Raw genomic sequence first — 24070 nt, forward strand, 5'->3', positions numbered from 1 at the left:
TCAAATTCCGAATGAGTGAGAGAGATGTATGTGGAGAACTTCCCAACATATACCAGACATAAAGGGCAAATGTAGCCTAGAACATATTTCAAGTCAATTTTAAATATCATTGCGCGTGACTTAGCGAGATGCGGAGCCCCTCACGACGCGGACATCAACGCAGGCGCAATGTGAACAAACTTACGTAACGAATTTGTGTTGGCTACTTGCTGACAAGCGCCTTGCACTTGCGCTAGCTACCTTTGATTTCCTCCTCCATTCCTGCAGCTTCGAGTGTTCCATTTCCGAGTGTTCTATCTCTCAGAGTGGCACCCACTGTCGTGCGCGCCGCCCACGCCACAATTTAGGGTGGTCACGCGGTAAGGTGTGTGTACTTTGCCCCTTAGAACTGCTCCTGCCTAGCTTGGTTTTCTTTGAAACTGGAACTGAGATTGGGTGCTCTAAAAACGTCTCTAAATCAGTAACCGTCATGTACTCGTGCAAACGACGTTTCTCGCCGTGGTAAGTAGGTCATAAGCTACCTATTGCAATAACAACAACAGCAAAAAAGGAGCGCCATTGTTGTGTAAGTGATCCTTTAAGGCTTGATGCATCCAATGTGGGTTTGCATTGCTTAAGATGATTTGGGGCACTGAATGCGTTCTTCACTTCACATAGCTTTTCTCAGCCACCGCGATTCGCCCGCCTTTGCCAAAGTGACGATGTCGAACGATGACTTCATCATGTGAGGGCATGCTGTGATGTCACAATGACATCACGGTGTACGTCGCCTTAATAAATTATGGTAAACATTACCGTATTTCTGGTGACAGGTGACGTGAATGGTAGCGTCATGCTACATTTAGGTCCCGAGACTTTTGATACACCGACTGCACAAACACCCATTTACTTGATTTCACATCACTTTTGACCAAATTTCCTTAATTATTTTTTGCATCACTAGTGTACGCCGACGCCACCTGCGAGGTTCCAGGTTCAATGGTCACGTTTCACCAAATCTCGAAAACTTCCCGACTGATGGTACATAGAAGGCTTTGCTCCTATATTATTGTCAATGGGTGGGAACAATACGCGCTAAGCTAGACTCTGGTGTTCGTATAGAAAAGAAGAAAGTAGGAATAATAGATAGTGGGAATAGACTTTAAAACCACTGTTCGCTTTTGTCTGAAAAGTGTGTGCCAAAGGTGTACAGCGACCCAAATTTTCTTATCTGGAACGCGTGAGCACCGATCCCTGAATTAGTAAACCTCTCTTCCGGGCGACCTGGTGTCAGGTTTCAGGAACTTCCTAGCAGAATACAACTGCACAGGGCTGGTCATTGCTGGCATGCACTATATCGTCGTTTATTTCGCCGCTGTTATCTTTACGAGTTATAAGCTGTTATTCGTTATAGGTAAAAACGGGTGCCTGTACCTTGTAGTGAAAGCGAAATGTTAGGGAGCTGAAGATATATCCAAACACTCGTTCCCTTCTCCGGTTGTTTCCTTCTTTTTCATTTTTTCGCACATTTTAACTCTGCTGAAGGTATGAAGAAACCAGCCAGCAAGAATGTCCTATTTGGATACATGGCTAAAATATCAAGTAGTATTCAAGAAGATCGTGGAAGGGCTCTCTCTCAATTGTGACACTAGGTGCAGCATATTTATGCAAAACCTTCAGATGCCTCATCGCACGCCAAAATTGACCACAAATGGCAACAGGAGTGACGCGAAAAAAAAAGTAACCGTCAGGTGATGACTTCACCTTATGTCAACATATGTCAGAGACAACAAACCTTCGTGATGTCATTGTGACTGAAAAACATGGCGTAACTAGATGATGTCATCACATTATGCTGTCACATAATAAAAGGTGGGCTGATCACTGAGGCAGTGCAAAACAAGGCGAGGTTCATAAAGCTTGCATTACCTCCGATCCCTGAGGTACCGCACAGAAACGCTAGCTGCAGAAAACTTTCGAAGGGTGCCTTGTATCGACAGGAAAGATATAAAGGAAGAATACCTTGAATTTCGAGTAGTCTTAAACCAATGCATGCGGGAATGTGGGAGTTTTCGACAGTGATATACGGAATACTGGAGTGTCGCAAAGTGTAACGCCAAAAGTAAATTGCGTGTCACGAGCAGCTAGCCCTATGCAACAAACACGAAATCAGAGCAGCACGGGCCCGCCCCATCCTTCTTAATGCAAAGCTCATTTACCATGGTCCACTAAATTCCACAGTAAAAACAGCAGCCACATTCACGATGGGGTTGGAAGGAGAGTGAAACACACAAGCACACACAGAGAGACAACGAGGAGAGGGAGAGAAAAATGCACGGTAAAGTGAACTACACAGGTATAAAGTACTGTTCGAAACTTCATGACCCTGTGGTTATTTATAAGCCATTTATGGGCTAAATTAACCATTCCTGATACTACCTCAGCATTGCCCTATTCAATTCCTGCGGTAGGTACACGTGTATAATAATGCTGAAATTTTAAAAACTTGCTCAAAATGAAGAGGTAATCACTGGCACATTCTGCCCGCAAGTTCTTTATTGACAAAAAAAAACAAAGAAACAAACAAACAAACAACGAAGCCTTGGGTACACAATAACGATGCTTACGGCACCATAAGTTTGCGAACGACACAAAAAATTCAAGATTTCGGAATTTTTTACGACATACAAAATGATCACCATGCCATCTAAAAAAGAAAAAAAAAACATTTCCCTGAACAAAAGTCGAACCTGGGTTATTGCAGCCACAACTCATGTACTAACCGCTATACGATCGCGGCTATCCCACAGGAGGCGGCAAACGGCAGTTGTTTCTGTAGGAACAAGAACTGTGTAGTACCTTTAGCTTCACCTTCATCATCATCGACGTCATTTTTCAACAATCGGCTCGCTCCTTCACGTCACTTTGCCTCTCGTCACAAGTGAAATACGAGCTTAAGTCAACGTTTGCTTATTTAGAAAGTGTGTGTGCGTGACCACAGCTATATATATATATATATATATATATATATATATATATATATATATATATATATATATATATCTTGGGATGGTGAAGAATGACGCGCTCCGGCATGCATGCTAAGCTATCGGCTGGAGAACTGGAGGAAGAGGAAGTGGAGAAGAGAACAGCTGGCCCGCAGCAAGGGTGCTGTCTTTGTTTCACTTATTCCTTACGATGGCGCAGCTCACCGACTGCAGCTTGCGACTGAAGCCACCTGTACCTCGTACCTCGTGGGTCGTCGGAAGCGCGGGTCTCTCCATCTGGAACGGCTGTCAGGCTTCCTCGATCATGAACTTCCCGACCCGGCTTCTGCTGCAGCTACCCTAAAAATCATCCGCAGACGGCGTCAAGGCCTTTTCGGTGGTTCGAAGGTGCAATTTATCAAGAGCGTTGGCTTTGCTTTCGTGTGATAAGACATGCAAAGTCCTATCGTTTGGAAACGTCACGTACGGTTCCAGTTAAATGGGTCTGGTGCCCTTGACTCCTTTAACAAGTAAACATCCAAGGGACGCCATTCAGGGTTCCTTGGTGTGCCCCGGCGCCGTGAAGATGGCACACAGCCTGCCGTTTCCCGGGGACGCTGTTCCCGCTTCCCGTCACGACAAACTCTCACTCAGGACTCCATCGGCAGCTGAGCTGTTAAAAAGGGGTGGTGTTCAAGCTCCTTTGATGATGACCCCGCCGCAGTGAGGCCAGCCATCAGCTATTTATTGACCAGCGCTGCCACTGCCTCCACATGTGGTTCATCGGACAGTGCCGCGCAGCTGCGGCGTACCATCGCCCGACTCCGCTCCATGATTAATGCCTAAAGAGCGTCACACTTTGTGCTGTTTCCTGCCATCCTGCAGGCATTGAGCACCGCTGACGCTATGCTCTACATTGCCGCCTCACGTGACCTGGAGGCCAGCCCACCCGAGCAATACAGAGAGCTTAGAGATGACCTCACGCAGCTCTCGGTCCAGCTGGGCGGCTTCGCGTTGGCGCACTCGGCGTTTTCACCTGCTGTCTCACCGTCCCAATTTATCACCCAAATTGGGACGGTGAGACAGCAGTTGGGTGACAAATTTGTCACCCAATTTGTCACCTAACGACGCTGACGACTGGGTGGCGACCATCAGTGCTACAGCAGTGCGCGAGGCCTGGACGGAGCCTCAGAACCCGTCCACGACTGTAGACCGCCTTCGAAATGGTGCCGTTGCATGGAATCGGTACGAAGGCGTGCGGCAGCAGGGCTGGACAGACTGGGGCTCTAAGCTCATAGCAGTTTTTGGCCGGAATACCAGTGCCTTGAACACGTCCGAGACTTTCACCGAGGACGTAGCTCTATATTGGCACCACCTCGAGGCGGCAATGGTTCGTTCCAGTTCATCAGCGGAATACATCTAGCAGTTTCCTGCAGCTGACCCTTACCAGAGTGACCACAGTACTCTACAGGTCGCGAACTCTGCATAGATATTAGATCCGGCAATACCACCACCAGACCTTCTTCAGGAGCGGCCGCCCCCATGCTCGCCATCTATATCGGGCAAGACACCAATGAGCCCTACCAGACCATGTGCACTATCGTCAATAGCACAATTTACTCTTCACTATTTCACAAAGCAGGCCTTTGTGAGGATGCGAACAAGGTCATGAACAAGGTCATGTGAGGATGCGAACACAGCCATGTTTGGAGATGGCTCGGACATTAATTTCTGAAGACGCACAGAAGCTCAGTGATGCAATTACTGGGTTCTCAAGGGATGTCTCCTTTAAGAAAATCCAGGTACTTAGCCAGGCTAAGGTGACCGCCATTGAGAAATTATTGCGGACCAGCTCTCCTGCTGTTGCCTCCCTGGACAACGCGTTTACTTGTGATGCTTTGCCAGAAGCCACTGGTTCGAACATGTCCGAGAGATCTGTTGCGAGATTCCTGCCCGACCATGAGCTGTGTCACATTTCATGTGTAGGAAGGGCTCATGCGTTCACACATCCGTCGGTAGCTCGACCCACCAGTGGCGGTGGAACTGACACCGGCGTTTCCGGGTTGGTCTCCAGCCTTTACGAAACTGTCACTGCCGCCCGCCAGAACCATCGCCGAGATTCCAAGCAGCGCCTTTTTATGGGCCACATTATGAAACTCGAGTACCTTGAGACGTCCATGCCTGCACGCTAGAAAATAACGAGAGAGCCTTTCCTGCACTTTTACAGCGTGGCCATGGTTGTCGACCACCGCAGCAAAGCCAATGGCTTCTGCCAGAGTCGTCATCGGCAGCTGTCTATGCCGGTTGCCAGTGTGGGCAAGGCCTACCACCGTGAGGCCGACCACCAGACACCCTTGCAGATCCACCAGATAATTCACAGCGTGGCCTGGGCCGCGGCTACCGTGATTCAGGCAAAGCCACCCACCAGTACAGGCGCATACAACTTGACAGTTGAAATCGTACTGTGTTCGAGTTCTAGCGCAGGGACAGGGCCAATTCCACCCACCAGAAAACATACCGAGAGATCTCCAAGCGGCGGCGCTGTGTGACTGATACCGACCACCATGACATTTTCAGACGAAGTCACTACTGCGTGGCCGCGTCCGGCCTCTCAACACAGCTAGTATCCATCCACTGGAGGCTCGCAGTCATGACCAAGTGTGATGGCCAAGAACGACACTGGCACTCAGGAACGCATGATAGGCTAGAGAAGCGGAGGAAGAAGTGAAGGATATAACAGCTGGCCTGCAGCAAGGGTGCTGTCTCTGTCTCTAAAAGTTAATTCGAGTGCGAACACACGACACAATCACTCACACACGCGCACACCCAGGCATCAAACACACACAGCGCTGGGTGTGTGCGCGTATGAGTGATTGTGTCGTGTGTTCGCGCTCGAATTAACTTTCAGAAATATTGTACCAACTAGTCCGACAACAAGTTCTTGTACAATATGTCTCTGTACCGTTTATTTGTTTGATATATATATATATATATATATATATATAAAGTACAGGGAAAGTATTATACTGAATCTCAATGTAACTGTGAAGAAAGAAAAGTGGGTAAAAAGATAGCTTGCCGGGGGCAGTGGGTTCGGTTCCTGCCCACGGCTATATATATATATATATATATATATATATATATATATATATATATATATATATATATATATATATATATATATATATATATATATAAATCCGAGAAAGTACCTGAGCAACCTATCTAAATTTCAGCCGGTCGCTCTAACGTGTACGCTGTGCAATCTTCTAAATGTTTGTTGATGGCATCGCGAATGTGCTGGTGGCTGGAGAAGATCACCTGGTATCATACAACCCAGCTTGGTTTTCGACCGCCTTTGGGCACGGAAGATGGCCCAGGTGTTTTGACGTCAATGGCACTCGTAGGAGGAAGATCGAGCAGCATGTGAACCCTCCTCGGCATGGAAATTCATAAGGCCTACGATAACATCCCCCACTCTGCGATCATTCGAATAATGGTTACCCTTCAAGTTCCGCCTCGTGTCTGCTGCTTTGTAGTGTGTTTTCTGGCGCACAGTACCTTGTGCATCTGAGTGGACAAGGAAAGAACCGGACACTCTGCAACCAAGCGCAACTAGCCCGCATTCCAGACGCCTTCTTCCTGTATGCGGATGACTTCACTGTTTAGTAATATTGATAACTGCGTTCATTCAGTTGTCAGTTGAAGATAATCGTTCACAAGGCTCGCATCCACCACCTTCGCAGCCTTCACTACCACCCCGGTCAACCACCTGGCCTTTTACGCGCTGGACATACAGTCCTCTGCATTGAACACTTTGAACCTTTATACCGAAAACTGAACTCTACTTTTTGTTGATGTGATGTGAGGAGATGTTGGAGCATCAATAGGGCGCCGGCTACTTCTCACCGCTTAAACGTGTCTAGTAACAAAGTTCACGGAATCTCCACGTCTCCAAGCGTAGCAAGTCCACATCACATAAATGTACAACTTAGAATAACAGTTTATTTTTATTTGGGTTATGCTGTAGGGCATACTGGCGACAACAAAAAGTCACCTGGGCCCAGAGGTGAATGAATAAATAAACTTTATTTGAAGTCTGGCAGTTTTCACCGGGTGGGGTGAATATTATTTGCCGTGATCAGGAGTGGAACCTGGGTTATTACGGCCTCAGCGAAAGGTGCTAACCGCTGTATAATCACGGCCATCCCGCAGGACGAGGCAGGCTACCGTTGCTGCTGTGGGAATAAAAGGTGAAGTACCGCTATGTCTACTTTTCCTTAAGTGGAAAGTGTGTGCGTGTGTGTGCGTGTGCGTGTGTGTAAAGAAATATGTAAGCACGCCGCTTGTTAAAATCCGTGCCTGCTGTTAACTGGGACTATGTTTTTTGTGAGCACTCGCTCAGACAGCCCGAAATGCACCGCTGAGAGAGAATGAGGGAAAGAGAGTAAGCTATTGATTGAGATAGTGAGTGTGTGTGTGTGTGAGATAGTGTGAGTGTGTGTGTGTGCGTGTGTGTGCGTGTGTGTGCGTGTGTGTGCGTGTGTGTGCGTGCGTGTGTGTGTGTGTGTGTGTGTGTGTGTGTGTGTGTGTGTGTGTGTGTGTGTGTGTGTGTGTGTGTGTGTGTGTGTGTGTGTGTGTGTGTGTGTGTGTGTGTGTGTGTGTGTGTGTGTGTACAGCTATATATAACCATGCCCTTCTTTAATATCCGCGCCTCCCGTTAACAGGTACTATGTTTCCTTTAAAGAGACACTGAAGAGGTTTTGAACCCACATATTTATTGGGAATTTGGTATCTGCGACCTCTTACAACATGACTACGGAGGTTTCTTTCGCGAGGTTAGATTAAAGAACGGCCCTATAAGCGAGAAAATTTTGACCAAGGGAACGCCACCCCCCTCCCGACGCGCGCGCGCAGGGGCGGAGCACGGGAGAGACACACGTGGGGAGGTGACGTCACCGTAAGGGTCAAGACACCACCCGGTGGAAAAGCCGGGCCGCCCGCGTCGCTCAGGCAGCTCAGTTTGTTTACTTCGTAGTTGCGCCTTCTTTCTGCCGCGATCTGCTGCTTGGCGAAGCATCAGTTCTGCCAGTTCGAAGTGATTTTTCGCCATTTCACCATTCTCTTCTGCTGATTAGAGATTTTCGCCATCCGACGATCACTAGTTGTGTTTTTGCAATGTTCAAGGGGACTCGCCATGCCGAGTTACTGCGCGGCATATGTCTGTCGCAGCAGTTACGGTCGCGATGAGGTCGCTTTTCATAAATTTCCTCGGAATAAGAAGTTGGCTGCGAAACGGGCCGCTGGGATTTAAAGAAAATACTTCAGACCTACGAAATGAAGGGTGCTGTGGCGGTCACGAATCTGCCGAATTTCGAGGCAGAAGCAGCACGGCCCCCTCCTTCCCCATTCGCACGCAGCACGTGCATGAGTACGCATGGCGAAAACACGTGTACAAAGATATCAGTACGCCTAATCGAAATCAGCCATTCTACACGACAGTCGCATGCTTCTAGCGGAGCTCATATACCATTTGTATTTTAACACATCATCACTGTAGTACTGGGCAGAATTTAGAATAAGCGATGGTATTAAAAAAATGGAATTGCAATATATGAGCAAAACTATTCTTGCGCAATTTTCAGCGCAGTTCAGAACACAAATGACCACTGCGGCAAGAACGGCACTCGTCTGGCTCTTTTTCACGGTAGCCTACTGATTCATCGCGTGCGCCTTTTCCGCTGCGAAGTACAATACTGATTGATAGTACAACACTGCCCTCTGACCTGTGAAATCCATGAACAGCTGATGTTCCTGCACACTGTCTGCGGCTAGCGCGGACCGTGCCAATACGCGGCTAAAAGCGAGTGACGATCCTGCAGTTTCTTGTCTAATTTCATGTTCACCGATAAGCGTATCATTTGTAATACTTCATTCCAGTGAAATAGGTACTGGCATGCATTTAATACGTGTAAGTCTGTTTCCGACGCGGGTGAAGGTGACCGGTTGGCATTCGCTGCTTTTCTGTGCCGCTCCAGTGGCGACCGGCTAGAACATGCATGGATGTACAACGAACCCGGCCCGATTTTCACAGTTCTCCATACAACGACTACCCACAGAATACCCGATTTCAACAGATAAACCCGGCATTTACTGCCCGCGAGCATAATCAGCTGTCCTCCCCTTCCTGATAGTGATGTCATGAAGCTTCGACCAATCACAACGACGGTGAGACTCGCGATGGCGGCCGCGGCGCCTGTTGCTTATTTATGATGAAATAAAGTTATTTGCGTTGATTTATGCAAATTTTCGACTTGATTTTCGAGTTTGCGGCACCAAAGTTCGTATCCCGCCATCATAACCTTGCTTTTTTTTTAATCTTTGAGTGTCCGTTGAAGCGCTCACTGAGACTGAGGTAGTAAGCGAGTGAGTGGGCGTGCTTGTCGCCCTCAGTGTTCGGTAGATTCGTAGTAACAGACTGATAGGTGACCCTGAAATAACGCTCAAGTCGCACATATTTCACGAAAATACCAGTATGTTTGAACACGTTCTTTGCACAATGTTGCCGCCAAGTTTCCTTTGAGCCCCGCCGTGGTGGTCTAGTGGCTAAGGTACTCCGCTGCTGACCCGCAGGTCGCGGGTTCGAATCCCGGCTGCGGCGGCTGCATTTCCGATGGAGGCGGAAATGTTGTAGGCCCGTGTGCTCAGATTTGGGTGCACGGTAAAGAACCCCAGGTGGTCGAAATTTCCGGAGCCCTCCACTACGGCGTCTCTCATAATCATATGGTGGTTTTGGGACGTTAAACCCCACATATCAATCAGTTTCTTTTGAAATAGGGGAAGGGGAAGGTTCAGGGGTGGATGCCTTCCTTAATCACCAACTTGTAGAGTGCAAAGTCTGCCCGCACTTTTATCAGTGGGACTTTCTCTTTAATATTTATTCAGAATGGCCACGAATGCTACTGACTGAATGGAGACCGAGATCCCCTTATGTCGCATTCCATGAACTTTTCATTTCCCATGTTTACTCCGTGCGAAAGGTCAAGGACAAAAAGCAGGCCTTCGTAAGAAGCACGTCATCCCTCCAATGTCATTATTTAGGGGCGAAGCTCCTTAAGGCCTAGCCTTGTAGGCGTCCGTCACGCTGCACAAGACCGAAACTCTACACCTGCCCAACGAAAACATCTGCGTAAACAAGAAAAGTATGTGCACATCAATCAAGAATTGGACTGTATACACGACCACCTTCGCCGTTCATCTCCCCCCCCCCTCCACCCTTGTATCTGTCCATGCGTCCACCCGTCTATCCATCTGTCCGTCCGTACATTCGTACGTCTGTCTATTTGTGCATGATATATACGAGTCGGCGACGTGAACGTAGACTTTATGGAGATAGATGGGCTTCGTGGAGATGGACAGAGTTTTCATCAGTTGAGAAGCATGTCGTTTAATGGACGCGACCAACCGTGTGCTTGTGTGTGTGTAGATGGGGGGGGGGGGGTGCTTCGACCCAATAATGGGGAACCCTGCGCATGCCGATGAGCTACTCATCGAAACGCCACTTGTTACATATTTAATCACTAATAAATGCAATTCTAAGGTAAAGCCAGCGCATCCTCTCCCTCAGAGAGGCCACCCAACATTTGGTGAGCATTGTCAAACACTTGCGATCGGTTATCGAGGCTCCTGAGAACACGCGTGCCAAACATTGAAGTACAGCATATGGCCTGGAATGTACAAAAAAATCTCGAATTCAGCTAGAAAGTGCTCCTGAAAACGTTCCCTATTCTCTCTTCAAATTATGCCAGAAACCCCAATGACCACGCCATGAACCAAAAGTCCCCGCAATTGGTAGTGTGAGCATCGTGAGCTGCAGAGTTGTGATTGCCGCCAGATGCCGCCACGTGCTGGTCCTCGCTATCCTACTGAAAGTAAAGCGCTCGTGAGAAAAGAAAGAAGTGCTGAAGGTAACGACATGTGCTACCGAGAGGAGGCATCTGCTGGCCTTTTGTTTCCCCTCTTCCTGGGTTCCCTGTGCAGCTTTCAGCGCGCTCGCTATTAAAGGACCCCTAAACCACCCTGCGGTCAAAATTTAGTTGAGGTGAGGCAGTTGTGCTCGAAATCACAACGAACGCGTAGCCGTGAGAATTTTATGAAACGGTGCCATAATAGCGGAGTTACACGCGTTTGATGATCGAAATGGTGGTGGTGGTGGTGGTGGTGGTGGTGGTTAGAAAAGGGAAAAAAGCCACCTAATTTCTGCAGCCCGGTAGGGTGGCGCAGTGCCCAATCTAAATGCGACGACCGCTTCTTTCCCTATTTCCTACGCTACCCTCTTCCAAAAGCGCTTTGACCCTCCTCGCGGAGTCAGTTGAGTGCCCCTCCTCATCTCGCGTGGCATACGACCCCGCTGACGCGCTGTTCGAGACAGCGCATACTTCCGGTTGCCGCGATCCGCCACTCCGATGACCCATCTCACTGTTAACTGTGTTGTGTGTGTCATCTGGGTGCACTGATCATTGAATAACTGCTGTTGCTGTCGTGCCGGCCCATGTGCCCCTACGAATCATGCCGGTATCGAACCTATGTTGCATTACTGGTCGCAGATGTCGATTCGCAAGTGGCAACGCGACCAAGAACAGCAAGGTGCGCCAAACAGCTGTTTGCAGAGTGACTGGAAGTCGTCGGTTGTAGTTTGGCCAATCGCACGCATCGAACGTGGTAACGTCATCAGGATTCACTGTTGATGTGACACATGCCAGTGGCGGGAATGGCGGGGGCCGGAAAGAAGATATTGTTTTTTTTTTGAAATTGTGGCGCGCCCGCTACCTGTAGCGCTGCGGCGTGGGGCATCGTTGATTGCGACGACATTCTGCACATGATACGCTTGTTTACTTGAAATGTTTGGGAAAATATTGGAGGGGGTTTAGGGGCCCCTTTAAGAAAGGAGAGAGGAAGAGTCTAAAACTTGTCACAAATCTCTGTAACTCCACTCTTACGCTGTGACTTCTAAAAATGACTTACGGCAGTCGATTTGTGAGTAACAAATCTCTGGCAATTGTTGCAGGGCAACTGGAGGGAAATGCCATCTCCACCTACAGTAAACATCACTCGGACAATGCATCCTTGAAGATGCGCTGTTCACAACGTTACGAAGTGTGGCATATGGCCTCTAACTCACCCAAAGAAAGATGCGCAACATCACAGCCAGGAGGAAGAGAAACAGAAAAAAAGACAAAATGAGGAAATAAAGAAAGTAAGAAGAAAAAAGGCCAATAAAAAGATAAGGTGTGCTCTGAACAAATGTACCACATGAAAGTTGCGAAAAATATGTATTTTAATAGAATGTAACTCCGAAAAATACCTAAGTATTGTTAGTGCAAGATGTGATATTTGTGCGTTTATAACATCCTAAAACCATGATATTATTGTAAGGGATGCCTTTAGATGCCTTTGTGAAGGAGAAGAGGAAAGAGAACATACACAGGCGCTACACACAGTTCCACCTCGTCTCGTTTCGTTTGGAACTAAATTGGCGCTGAATCACTTCAGGTACGTCGTATATTAGACAAGAAGTCAGCCCATGCTGCACGAGCTTGCATTCCCTTCAGCACAAATCCTGTGTACGTCCCTGCCAGCGGGACTTCTCTAAACACAAGGGCCTTAAGCATTTCAGCCCCCGTCTAAACTGTGGTCGCCATGGTCAGAATAAATCTTCCAAACTTCAGGTCAGCAGTCAATCGCTATAACTTCTAGACCACAGTAGCGGATTTACCAATACTGTATATTCCCAATAAAGATGCTATTATGAGCTTCTTTACGGTGAAAGGTGGTCGTTAAACGTTAAAACACTCACATAGTCTCTTATGCGTTTGCTTGAAACGACTGGAGGTTAAGCGTACTTTTTGTCTTGTCAGTCGACTGCGTTGCTCCCCCCCCCCCCCCCCTCATTCATCAGTGTTCTACACCCGTCATAGGAGGCATTGGAAAATTTCCGAAGTCACGGTTCCGTCATACTTTTTGCCCCTTACGGGGTTTGATAATGGCTCCAGAACCGGCCCACTAATGACCAAGGGACGCTGTCATGTGACGACGCCGCAATTTTTGGTGACGTGAACTCATAAGGCAACGTCATCACATGACGATAATATTGGAATCTGCCAGTATAGTTTTTACAAACCGCCTCATCCAGTATTTTCATTACTCCAGGTGTTGATGTGCACATAGCGCAGACCAGGTCATCAGTTTAAGCATTATGAATCACCAACATCGCACAATAGTTACTACTCTACCGGGATCAGGTAATGAAACCGGTTATGTGGGAAGAGGCGAAATATTCTCAGCTTTATGTTTTACCCATGCAGTGGCCAAGGAATAATGTGGTCAATTAATACACCTACCATTCACTGTGTTGTGTTTGGTCGCCTAGGGAATGTGTGAACAAGGCTCGATTGCTAAGTATGAATTGGAATGGTGAGAGAGAAATACCCGGTTAAAAGGAACACCCAATGTAAAATAAAGTCAAAGTACTAGTGCAAAGTGATCTCACGCACTGCTCTATCATAACTCTTAAAATTTTCGTACTTTGTGTCATGCTTTTATTGTGCGCTTAGTGTTGCACAGTGAAATGTCTGAAAAGTTGATTGAAATGTGGGGTTGAACGTCCCAAAACCACCATATGATTATGAGAGCCACCATAGTGGAGGGCTCCGCAAATTTTGACCACCTGGGGTTCTTTAATGTGCACCCATATCTGAGAACACGGGCCTACAACATTTCCGCCTCCATCGGAAATGCAGCCGCCGCTGCCGGGATTCGATCCCGCGACCTGCGGGTAATGTTTGAAAAGTATTTTGTGTTCTCATTTGTTAGTATTCGCACATTATTTCTCTCCCTTTTGCTCATGTGCATGGTTTTGTTTCTATGTTCAGCGATCGGTACCGCCAGGGAGGGAAAAAATCCCTTGTTTATCCCCCCCCCCCCCCCCACCTGCCTTCCTTAGCCGCACTTGCCTCCCAGCAAAACCACATCAGAATAGCCCCCCCCCCTCCCCCGCCGCGATGCAACACGGGTTTGCACCCAACAAGACAAAATGTTGTCGACAGGCATGTGTCGTGCTGCTTTCCACACAGATATTATGCAGTAGTCTACCATGGCTCACCTGCTGTTGTCGAAGGCCAAGATTGGTCAAGCTGTCATTTGCAACTTTTCCTGCCAATCGCTTACGTCTCATGAAGAAAATGAAGTTCGACTAATTGATTGATTGATATGTGTTAGACAGGCGTTGCTCTGTGACGTCCTGTTCATTTCTTACTCTCATTTCCTTTTTGTTTTTTAGCTCTGCATGTTTAAAAAACTAGCAAATGTTCAAGTCAGTGAGATAGATTTTCGTGCAAGTTTGTCAATATAATTATTATGAGTACGCAGATTCGCCCATTTTGCTTATGCAACAATAAGTAATTGTTCAACTGCTAAGAAGCACCGTCCATAAAAGCATCGATGTGCACACTGCACTAATATGGTATTCAAAACAGAATCTCCATTTGAACACTGCTTTCTGCTAATGTGCTATTTACGGCTAGTATGCAGATTGAGCAGATGTCATGGCGAAAATTCACATGCCTGAAGTTATTGTTTCAGAGGTGGAAAAGCATAAATAATGGCTTATAAATGCAAGCGCATCGTTTAGTTTGAAATTGGCTCACCCGATTAGTATAAGATGCGCTGTAATACTTAAGCGGATACCAGTGGTCCTTGTAGAAGTCCACGATGACCGACGCTCATTCGACATATCTGTACCGTGTGATATAGGGCATGCTCGTGAGACACAAAAAGAAAAGTGACGCATTCACTTATGCACTTGCCTAATACGACCGGAATTCGAAAGCTATATTCACGTTCTTTTCAGTCGATGACATTGATTCCATTTTTGCTGAAAATAAATGGCACCTTCTTGACCTGTCAGGTCCTGGTCGACACATACCACGTCGTCGCTTCGTGCCCCGCCAACTCACTTCCTTTCTGATACCCCTTCCCGCTCCCAACTAGAGAGGCTTAGGAAGAGTACCTGCCCGGCTGCCCCCCCTTGGACGCTCAACTCTCCTTGGTGAGGTGCACTCAGGTGGTGGCCATCTCCATTGGAGTCCCGAAATAGGGTCTGGCCACTCAAGAATGGGTTGCAGCAACGCTCTGGTTACGTTTCTGAAATAAAGATGTTTTATGCCCCCCCCCCTCCATATTCCCTTCCTGCCCTCCACGCCCATAAGCCTTCTGAATCTCACGTGGTTTTGTAGTGCCTACAGTGTCGGCCCACCTTTTTCTAAGCGACAATGTCATGTGATGTCAGGTTTGGTGATCTCATGATGACGCCACAAATCTTCGTAACCTGTGACGTCGTGGTAACGTCATAGAGTGCATCATCACATTGTCCTTGTACATTCCTCCTGCTGACATCGATGGCAACCTTTGGCGTTTGCTGCGCCATCCAAGGGCTTCGCCTTTGTAATGATTAGCTTAACATCACCGAAAGACACATGCTGGTACTAATATTGAAGGCGGTGCCATCAGTGTTACTCACGTGATAGAGAGAACAAGGGTGCACCATGACGTGAATAAAGCATAAGCCATAGAAATGTGCCCGTTATTCATCATCTACATAATAAAAGTCTGACGGAAACGCCCTGCTGTGGAATTGCCTTATAGCCCCTACTGATCTCATATTCTGCAAAACGTTTCGCACCACCGCGATTATGCACCTGCCAGAAAAAAAAAATAGAGCGGAGACTGCGATCCCATGAGCTAAAATACACTGCCCCTGAGATAATTCCAGTCTGGTTTGACACTGTCCGAGAGGCTGGCGCGAAGACTGTGAAGTGGGCTTATACTGAAGTAAGTACGATGCTGAATTCCATTTTGCGGGGTGCGAAACGGACCAAGCATGAAAACCAAATCGGGAAGCAATTTTCGAAATGCGGTATAGAGAAGTTGGTTTTTCTAAATTGAAATGCAATCTATTATCCCGTATACTTGTTGAACTGAACATATTCAGGTAGAAATTGTCGCTTCACGGCGAAATGTTGCAGATAATAGAGTTGTAGTGAGCCGGCAGGTATGTTTGCATTTTAATTATTGTTGGGATTTTACGTCCCAAAATCATGGTATGATAATAAGCGATGCCGTGGTGGCGGGTTCACATCCTAGGAGTGTGCATAAAAGGGCAGCTCACCCACCCCCCTCCGCCTTATTTCATGGTGTGTGAAAAATGCCCCATCCTTTTAAAGTCAAACATGTTTCTGTTTGGTTGGTTGTAACTCATTTAAGTTGTCTGCCCTGCAGTGTTCTAAGCAACCCGGGGTAAGGTCTCCCACGATGGGACGTAGAGGTCTTGTCTCAGCGCCGCATCAGGTACTTGTATTTTATTTAATGTGCAAGGTGACTACAACACAGTATTTTGACGATAATGGTGACAGAGCGCTTCCAGTAGTGCATCAAAAAACTGTTTATTTTGCCCCTTTAGCCCTCTAAAGCCGGAGACCAAAGGCAGGCCGTCGTAAAAAGCAGGTCTTCTATTCACTCTCATTTTTGTCATCTACTGCAAAGGTTGTTTCGTTTTGGGTTTTAATAGCACTATTTTTTTATGCCCGATGGTACCACGTTGAATTTTAAACCATCACACCTGTCTTTGTCTCTCAGTGATTACTCAGGAGTTTTCGAGTACAATTGCGCGTTTACGTTTTTTTTAGAAAATAGTTCTACTTTCAGATTCAAATTTATGAAGCCTTGTCTGCACTCGTATTTTTATGTACATAATAGAGTGACCGAAATATCTAACAGTTGGGGTTTTTCTAAGCGGAAAAATGACTGCGATACTGTATCGGTGCAAGCCTTTCTCTTTATTTTCTTAGCAGCAGTGTGTAACAGCTCCCGAACAATATTTCTGGCCACGCTACTGTTCAGGGACATGGGAAGAAAGTTGTTTCAGAGGGGGGGGGGGGGGGGGAGTGTAGCATGGGCATGGTCAGCTACGCCACTGCCACTGATCCTCAAGTAGTTTTAGTTAATCTGCAGACCCCCAGTAATGTGTTCTTGGCCCGTCGTATGTGACTGACACCTTCAACTTCATAAATTATCCTAACTGCTTTTTTATTAAGGTCCTCGGTTTTCGAGCATGACAGCAAATGTGGCAAGTGGTGACACTTGCGAATCTTGATTCAAAACAGGAAAAAAAGTTAGGTAGTAGAGTAAGAAAACTCGTTCACAAGTAGCCTATTTCGAGCAATTCATCTGTGCTTTCACGGCGGAACTTGTTGAACAATGCGGAAGACAGTCTTTACGAACGTGTGACGACCACGGTCATTGACAGCGTAGTACAAGGAAAGCACTTCATGTGACCCGCCTGCAGAGATGAGATAATCGTATCTGCACCACGGCCCAGAAACCGGTTGTCTCTGGTTCGGCCCTGTCAGGGCCAGCTGTGTACGCACTGGGGAATCAAGGGCCGCGCACGAAGAAGCTTTCAGAAGCCTTCAACCTTTTATAGGCACTGTCCACTGACGTTGGCCAATGGGGGCACGCAGAAAACAAACGAACGCACGCGTCCCCGTGTATCCCTGCTGCAATACGCCCACTCATGCGGGGCAGGGAGACATGGGCATCGCGTTTCATTTTAACTGAACCCTACATATTGTTGCGTTTTAAAGACGATAGTCTTTCTTGGGGACCTTCGATGCAAAAATTTTGGTCTGTCTGTCTGTCTGTCTGTCTGTCTGTCTGTCTGTCTGTCTGTCTGTCTGTCTGTCTGTCTGTCTGTCTGTCTGTCTGTCTGTCTGTCTGTCTGTCTGTCTGTCTGTCTGTCTGTCTGTCTGTCTGTCTGTCTGTCTGTCTGTCTGTCTGTCTGTCTGTCTGTCTGTCTGTCTGTCTGTCTGTCTGTCTGTCTGTCTGTCTGTCTGTCTGTCTGTCTGTCTGTCTGTCTGTCTGTCTGTCTGTCTGTCTGTCTGTCTGTCTGTCTGTCTGTCTGTCTGTCTGTCTGTCTGTCTGTCTGTCTGTCTGTCTGTCTGTCTGTCTGTCTGTCTGTCTGTCTGTCTGTCTGTCTGTCTGTCTGTCTGTCTGTCTGTCTGTCTGTCTGTCTGTCTGTCTGTCTGTCTGTCTGTCTGTCTGTCTGTCTGTCTGTCTGTCTGTCTGTCTGTCTGTCTGTCTGTCTGTCTGTCTGTCTGTCTGTCTGTCTGTCTGTCTGTCTGTCTGTCTGTCTGTCTGTCTGTCTGTCTGTCTGTCTGTCTGTCTGTCTGTCTGTCTGTCTGTCTGTCTGTCTACTTTTAACGGCATCGGGTACTTGAAACGGCCGACCCCATCCGCAGTGCCCACCTATGTTGCTCAAGGTTGAGCGTTCATGCTTGTACAATTGTCAATTAAAAAGCAATTATTGCGCATGTCTGGGGCACCATAAGAACACGCATATATTCTGCATGTGCGTCTTTTACTAGAAAAGGCGTACATAAGTAATTTTAAGGACCGTGGCGTTTATCACGCTGCGCTGACCATGTAACGCTTGCACGGAAATGCAAGTGTTTCCAACGCTTTGCTAAACCCCGCCGCGGTGGTCTAGTGGCTAAGGTACTCGGCTGCTGACCCGCAGGGCGCGGGTTCGGATCCCGGCTGCGGCGGCTGCATTTCCTATGGAGGCGGAAATGTTGTAGGCCCATGTGCTCAGATTTGGGTGCACGTTAAAGAACCCCAGGTGGTGTAAATTTCCGGAGCCCTCCACTACGGCGTCTCTCATAATCTTAGTGGTTTTGGGACGTTAAACCCCACATATCAATCATCAATCAACGCTTTGCTAAAACGAAACTGTGGTGGCACCCACTCGTTGCCTTGCGTTCCACACCTTATTTAATCTGAGATGGGCGCGCACACTCGTCTCAGAGTCACGCGTTTTGTTTTCTAAGACAACTGCCAGATGGTGCTTATGTCTCACGTGTGACGTGACTTGATGCACTCGTTCGCCTCCGCTGCACGCTCGAGGCACTCTAACGCAGCGCCTCCAGAATACCATTCACTAATTTTTTTGCGCAGAACATCAAATAGATGTCTTGTTCACTCTCTCCACACGCAAGACTATCGTCTTTCGACGACATTTGCAGATTACATGCAGATACGGGGCCAAATTTTTTTCTCCTCTAATCATTGCGTTCTGGCGCTGCAGTCGCACTGGAAAACTCGACTGCACGGTGCCTATACTGAGCTTATGCAACGACTATATCCTAGGAAAGCGCCCATTTTCTAAGTAGTGGTGTACCTTTCTATTACATGAGAGTAAGCATGGATAGACTACAAACAATTCTTGCTAGTGTTCGCGAGGGAATAATAATGTGCCACGTAGTACAGGAAATCAATTCGTATGCATCAGGCAAGTGAATGCAACATTTTTATACCTTTGTGTCTAAAGGTACGACTTAATTATTTTATAAAAATTGTCGGAGAACTGAATTGGTCTTAAACCACACCCACGTAATATGACACGTTTTTGCATTCAACGAATTTTTTTTTAACTGATGACGAATACCATAGCACCTCGCAGACTGGAAACGCAATACTAAATAAGCAATACGTTAATAAGCTTGACGTTAAGCCCCTAAATTGTGCGCAATTACACCCGTGAGGTGTGGTAACGAGTGATTCTTCGACTTGAAACACTCATTATTTATTCTACTCAGGACGATATAGGAACAGAAAGGATGACAATATCCACCCGGACTACGAGAGGTCCCTCCAACGCATACTCAAGGGCATGCATGTTATCAGCGACGGCCTTTTTGCTTTGGCATTCTCTGAACAAACTTGCATCATGGACGCGGAAAAATAAATTTTGCCACTTTTTGGGGTCAAGATTTATCACTGCCGTATCTTGATATCACCTAACCAAATGGCTCTCCGCAATACCCCTTCGAAACATAACTTAGATGCTTCACTTAACTCGAAGACTTCACCGATGGCGGCGTTGGCATCAGTACGAGTGATGAAAAAGAATCATCGCGTGATGGCGTCACCATATTACGTCAACACGACGTCATAGTTGGCTAGAAATTGTGACTTCATGATTAGGAAATCGCGTTACATCGTTGCTTGGTGAAAAGTTAGCCGATCATGGAGGCAGTGCAAAATCATGCGCAGGTGCAAAATTATTGCGTTGCCACCAACCCTTGGGAAAGTCACATTAGGTGCTAACAGCTATTGGAGGGCGAGGGTGGTAGAGGATCAGTGTATCGACTTTGATGATGGCTTTCGCCTTTGGGTTGTTCTACGCAAATGCACAGAGAATCATGTGATATATTAAAAATATTGATCACGGATGGCAAACCTATTGCAATGAGTGTATGCGCACAACTGTTACCGACGGCATGTGGTGCCACGTGCTCACCGGTATAATCGGGCCAGTCACCTCGCAGCAGGTCCGCACCTCCGGGGAAAAGCAGCAGGTACAGTTGCAGCACCGCCTGCGGAAAGGCATGCAGCACGGCCACCCAGACCAGGTCACTGAAGGCCACGTCTTCTTGGCGACTGATGAACTGGCGCATGTCCGACGGGTCACCAACGATCATCATCACCTTGTCGAACAGCACGGACGATAGCCTGCGTGTGTACACAATGACGGCGGTTTCTCAGACTGTTTTACGGATGGGTTTCAGCGCCGCCATACTGGGTTGTCAGCCTTGCCGTTTCGAATCTTCAAAGAAGAAGTGAACAGTGGTAAGGGTGATGCATGTACATAAAAATCGTTGGGTTGGTGCAGTCAGCGTTTCCTAGCCTGATACATTCACGTCCGGAGATAGAAAAAAGGAAAACATTTCTTAAACAGCCCAATTAAGGCGGCGCCGCTGATAAGTATTATGGAAAATCGTTTACACTGTACAAGCTTCCGTCGTATATTGCGAGGAACACCTGATTTGATCAAAGCGTATCTACACGGAATGCGAGGAGCACCTGGTTAGGGCAAACCGTATCTGCACAGAATGCGTTTTGCGGGTCCGAAACGGTGCTGGGGCGACGATTCGCACATTGTCACCTCTTCAGCGCAGGTGGTGGGCACAGTTCCTTAGGTGTTCCGGTACAAACTCTTTTGGCAGCCCTAAAACCTTGTTTTGTTACCCTGAAAACCGATGGATTGTCATTGTGTTAATGAAGACCTTCACTTTTTTGTGTCGTTACAATATCCAGTGTTCCTTCAGAGCTACGAGCACTATGTCCGCTGGTGTGATCAATTAATGCGCGCTGAAAGGGATAGATTTGATATCATTGGAAATACATACACCCGATGGTGTCAAACACATCTTTCACGTTTCTGCATATTTAGTCTTGAGCAAAGACGCATTTTCACCATTATAAGGGGAGAAAGCATTTGGACTGCTTGGTTCAGGCACATGACTGAAATTCAAACTGCGCTAGACAGCACGAGACAAAAAAAAAGCAGAATAGTACGTCTTCCATCAATTTCTTCACTCTGTTGTTTGCTGCTTCTTGCAGTGTCCTGACTTTTTGGCATTATATCTATTAGACGCATTAGAACGAGCAAGTTGAAGCATGCTCACCAAAACAATGCAACTGTCTAAAGAAGAAATGAGTCATTGAAGTATGCCAATACATATGCCCGCATACCATTTATATTAGGGCATACAACACCTACAGCAACAAGGACAAGCTGATAAGTCAGATGCCATGATAGCTGTTGCAAGTACAGACTTTCGACGATGTACTTGCAGTTGGAGAGGGCTTGGCAAAAACAGTGCGCTCGAACATGTTTTCTTAACCTGCGCTTGGCTGCTATAAGCAGCCCATGGCGCCGAGTGCAGAATCGTATCTACATTGCCTTTTCCCCTTCCTTCATTACATAACATTGATTTCTGTTATTTCATGGTATAGCTGCCCATTAATGAGCAGTGACCTGCTCGCTGGTTCCCTGGCCCATTCTGCTCTCTTCCTTTCTATGAAGGTTCCCAAGACATTCTACAAGGAAAAATAAATTCTTATAATTAAAATTATAAACCAGTTGTCTATGCTCAGTACGTTCAAAGTTGTACTGGTCAAATGAATATACAAGAAATAAAATATGTAAAAAACGCTTGAAAGGAAAGAGAAGAGAATAATAAAAATAAAAATGTAGGGGAAAGAAGAGAAAGAGAAGGGGAGAAGGAAAAAGAAAGAGCAAAAAGGACAAAAAATTGAAAAAGAAAAGATTGCAGAAGACAGAAAGAACCTCAGAATTTCGCTCTATGAGAGAAAAAAAGACAACAGACCGAGAAAAGAAACGAGATAAAAAATAAAAAAAACTTGAGACAGGTAAAAAAGAAACTTGAAAAAAAAAAGAAAAAAAACAAAGTTGAAGCAAAAATTGTAAAAACTATATACATTGCATTCACGAATAGTAAAATTCTAACATGTATCAAATATCGTCTTTCACAATTCAAAATTTTGTTCCTGACCATTAGAATCATGCAAATATAGCTCTGAAGTTTACGAAAAAGTTTAATAACCACTAATATTGCAAGCAACTCGACATTTTGTCGCATTTTAAATCCGCTAAATATCATTATATATCAAAAATGAAGCAAAAGTTCAAGAATAATTTTAACTTCACGTACCTACTGCACATCTGCTACTAGAAAAAAAAACAATGAAACGAATATGCAAACTAACTTGACACTAACAGGGCGGAGGGAGGACGAACAGTAATCAAGACTTTTAGTTTCACAGAGCAATCATTTAAGAAAAAGTGTAAATCAACAAGAAACTCCTACTCTTTCAACCGACAGGAAAGCAAGATCTCCAAGACAGCGCCATTAAGCTGCGCATCGTAAGATTCGTCACTGAAGATCAACTCTGTCAAACATTTCTGCAGCAAGATCAACATTGTATACCAAATTATGAGCTTTTTTTTTCGTTCGGTTCGACTGGGGCTGGAATTCTTTTCCCCTGCACATCCTTCCGCTCAAAACTTCGCTTGGCTTTATCCTGTTCATTTTTCTTTTCTTATTGGCAACCTGCTCTATGTTTATGGCGCGGGCCGGGGATTAGTTTTTGCTTACCACGCAATAAATAATCTCTCTGAAGGTTACACACATAATTCTTCTTTCCAGTGTTTGTTGCGTCGTCCTAAATTTAAATTGAAGCCTCTTTGTGAGCCTTCATGTTGCTGCTCCGTAGATGTGTAACTGTATGATGCAGCTCTTACAGTATATACACCTCTGGTGATGTAGCGGTGGACTACCATTCATAACAGAGTTCAGTCAGAATGTGCAGATTGCGTTGAATGTGTATTTTCCTTTTTTGTTACAACACAGTGAAAAAGTGTGTCCATGTTGTACGTATTAGCTTTGGGAAACAAGCATTTATGCAACGCAAGGCGCTTGAGGAGAAGTAAACAATGCTTACAATGTCGATCTGACAGACACACACACGCACCCATCCACCGACCACCCTCCCCTCACACACACGCCAAGTGAGGGAAAGAGAAAAGAGAAACATGTGACTTCATGGCCGAGCATGCGGTGGCTTCGTTGCATACAAATAATTGTTATACAACGGGCGGCTGATGCAACACACCGTAACACATTCGATTTGCCGCCGAAAGCACTATGAAACAATTTCCTGCTGTGAAACGGGTCTGTGGGAATGAAAATTTTGACGATACATTTGATTGACCAGATAACTGGTAGAATACAAATGCACGGAAACACGTAACCGTGAGACCACTGCCAGCCTACAGTTGTTAAAGATAGACTGCATTTAGGGCAATCCACCAAGAAACAACAAAAAACATTGGCCCCGTATCTGCATGTTACACTGCCAATTTGGTCGAAAGACGATAGTCTTGCGTCTGGAGAGAGTAAACAAAACGTATAGTCAATGTTCTGCGCAAAAAAAATCGGTGAATGGTATTCTGGAGGCGCTGCGTTAGAGTGCCTTGAGCGTGCAGCGAAGGTGAACGAGTGCATCAAGTCACGTCACACGTGAGACATGAGCGCTATCTCGCAGTTATTTTGGAAAACGAAGCGCGCAGCTCTGATATGGGCGTGCGCGCCCGTCTCAGAGGTGATAAGGTGTAAAACGCAAGG

The 24070-nt window shown here is 46.5% G+C and overlaps 1 protein-coding gene across 1 annotated transcript in view; it reads right to left on the reverse strand.

The window, feature by feature from the left end:
* The window catches only part of LOC119161193 (uncharacterized), a 56894-nt gene that overhangs the window by 24042 nt on the left and 8782 nt on the right, over nt 1-24070 (reverse strand). The window contains exon 2 of the mRNA XM_075879794.1: nt 20380-20591. Within this exon, the coding sequence (XP_075735909.1) occupies nt 20380-20591 (212 nt within the window). The remainder of the gene's footprint in view (nt 1-20379; nt 20592-24070) is intronic.

Source organism: Rhipicephalus microplus, chromosome X (genome assembly GCF_043290135.1).
Source record: "Rhipicephalus microplus isolate Deutch F79 chromosome X, USDA_Rmic, whole genome shotgun sequence".
NCBI lineage: Eukaryota > Metazoa > Arthropoda > Arachnida > Ixodida > Ixodidae > Rhipicephalus > Rhipicephalus microplus.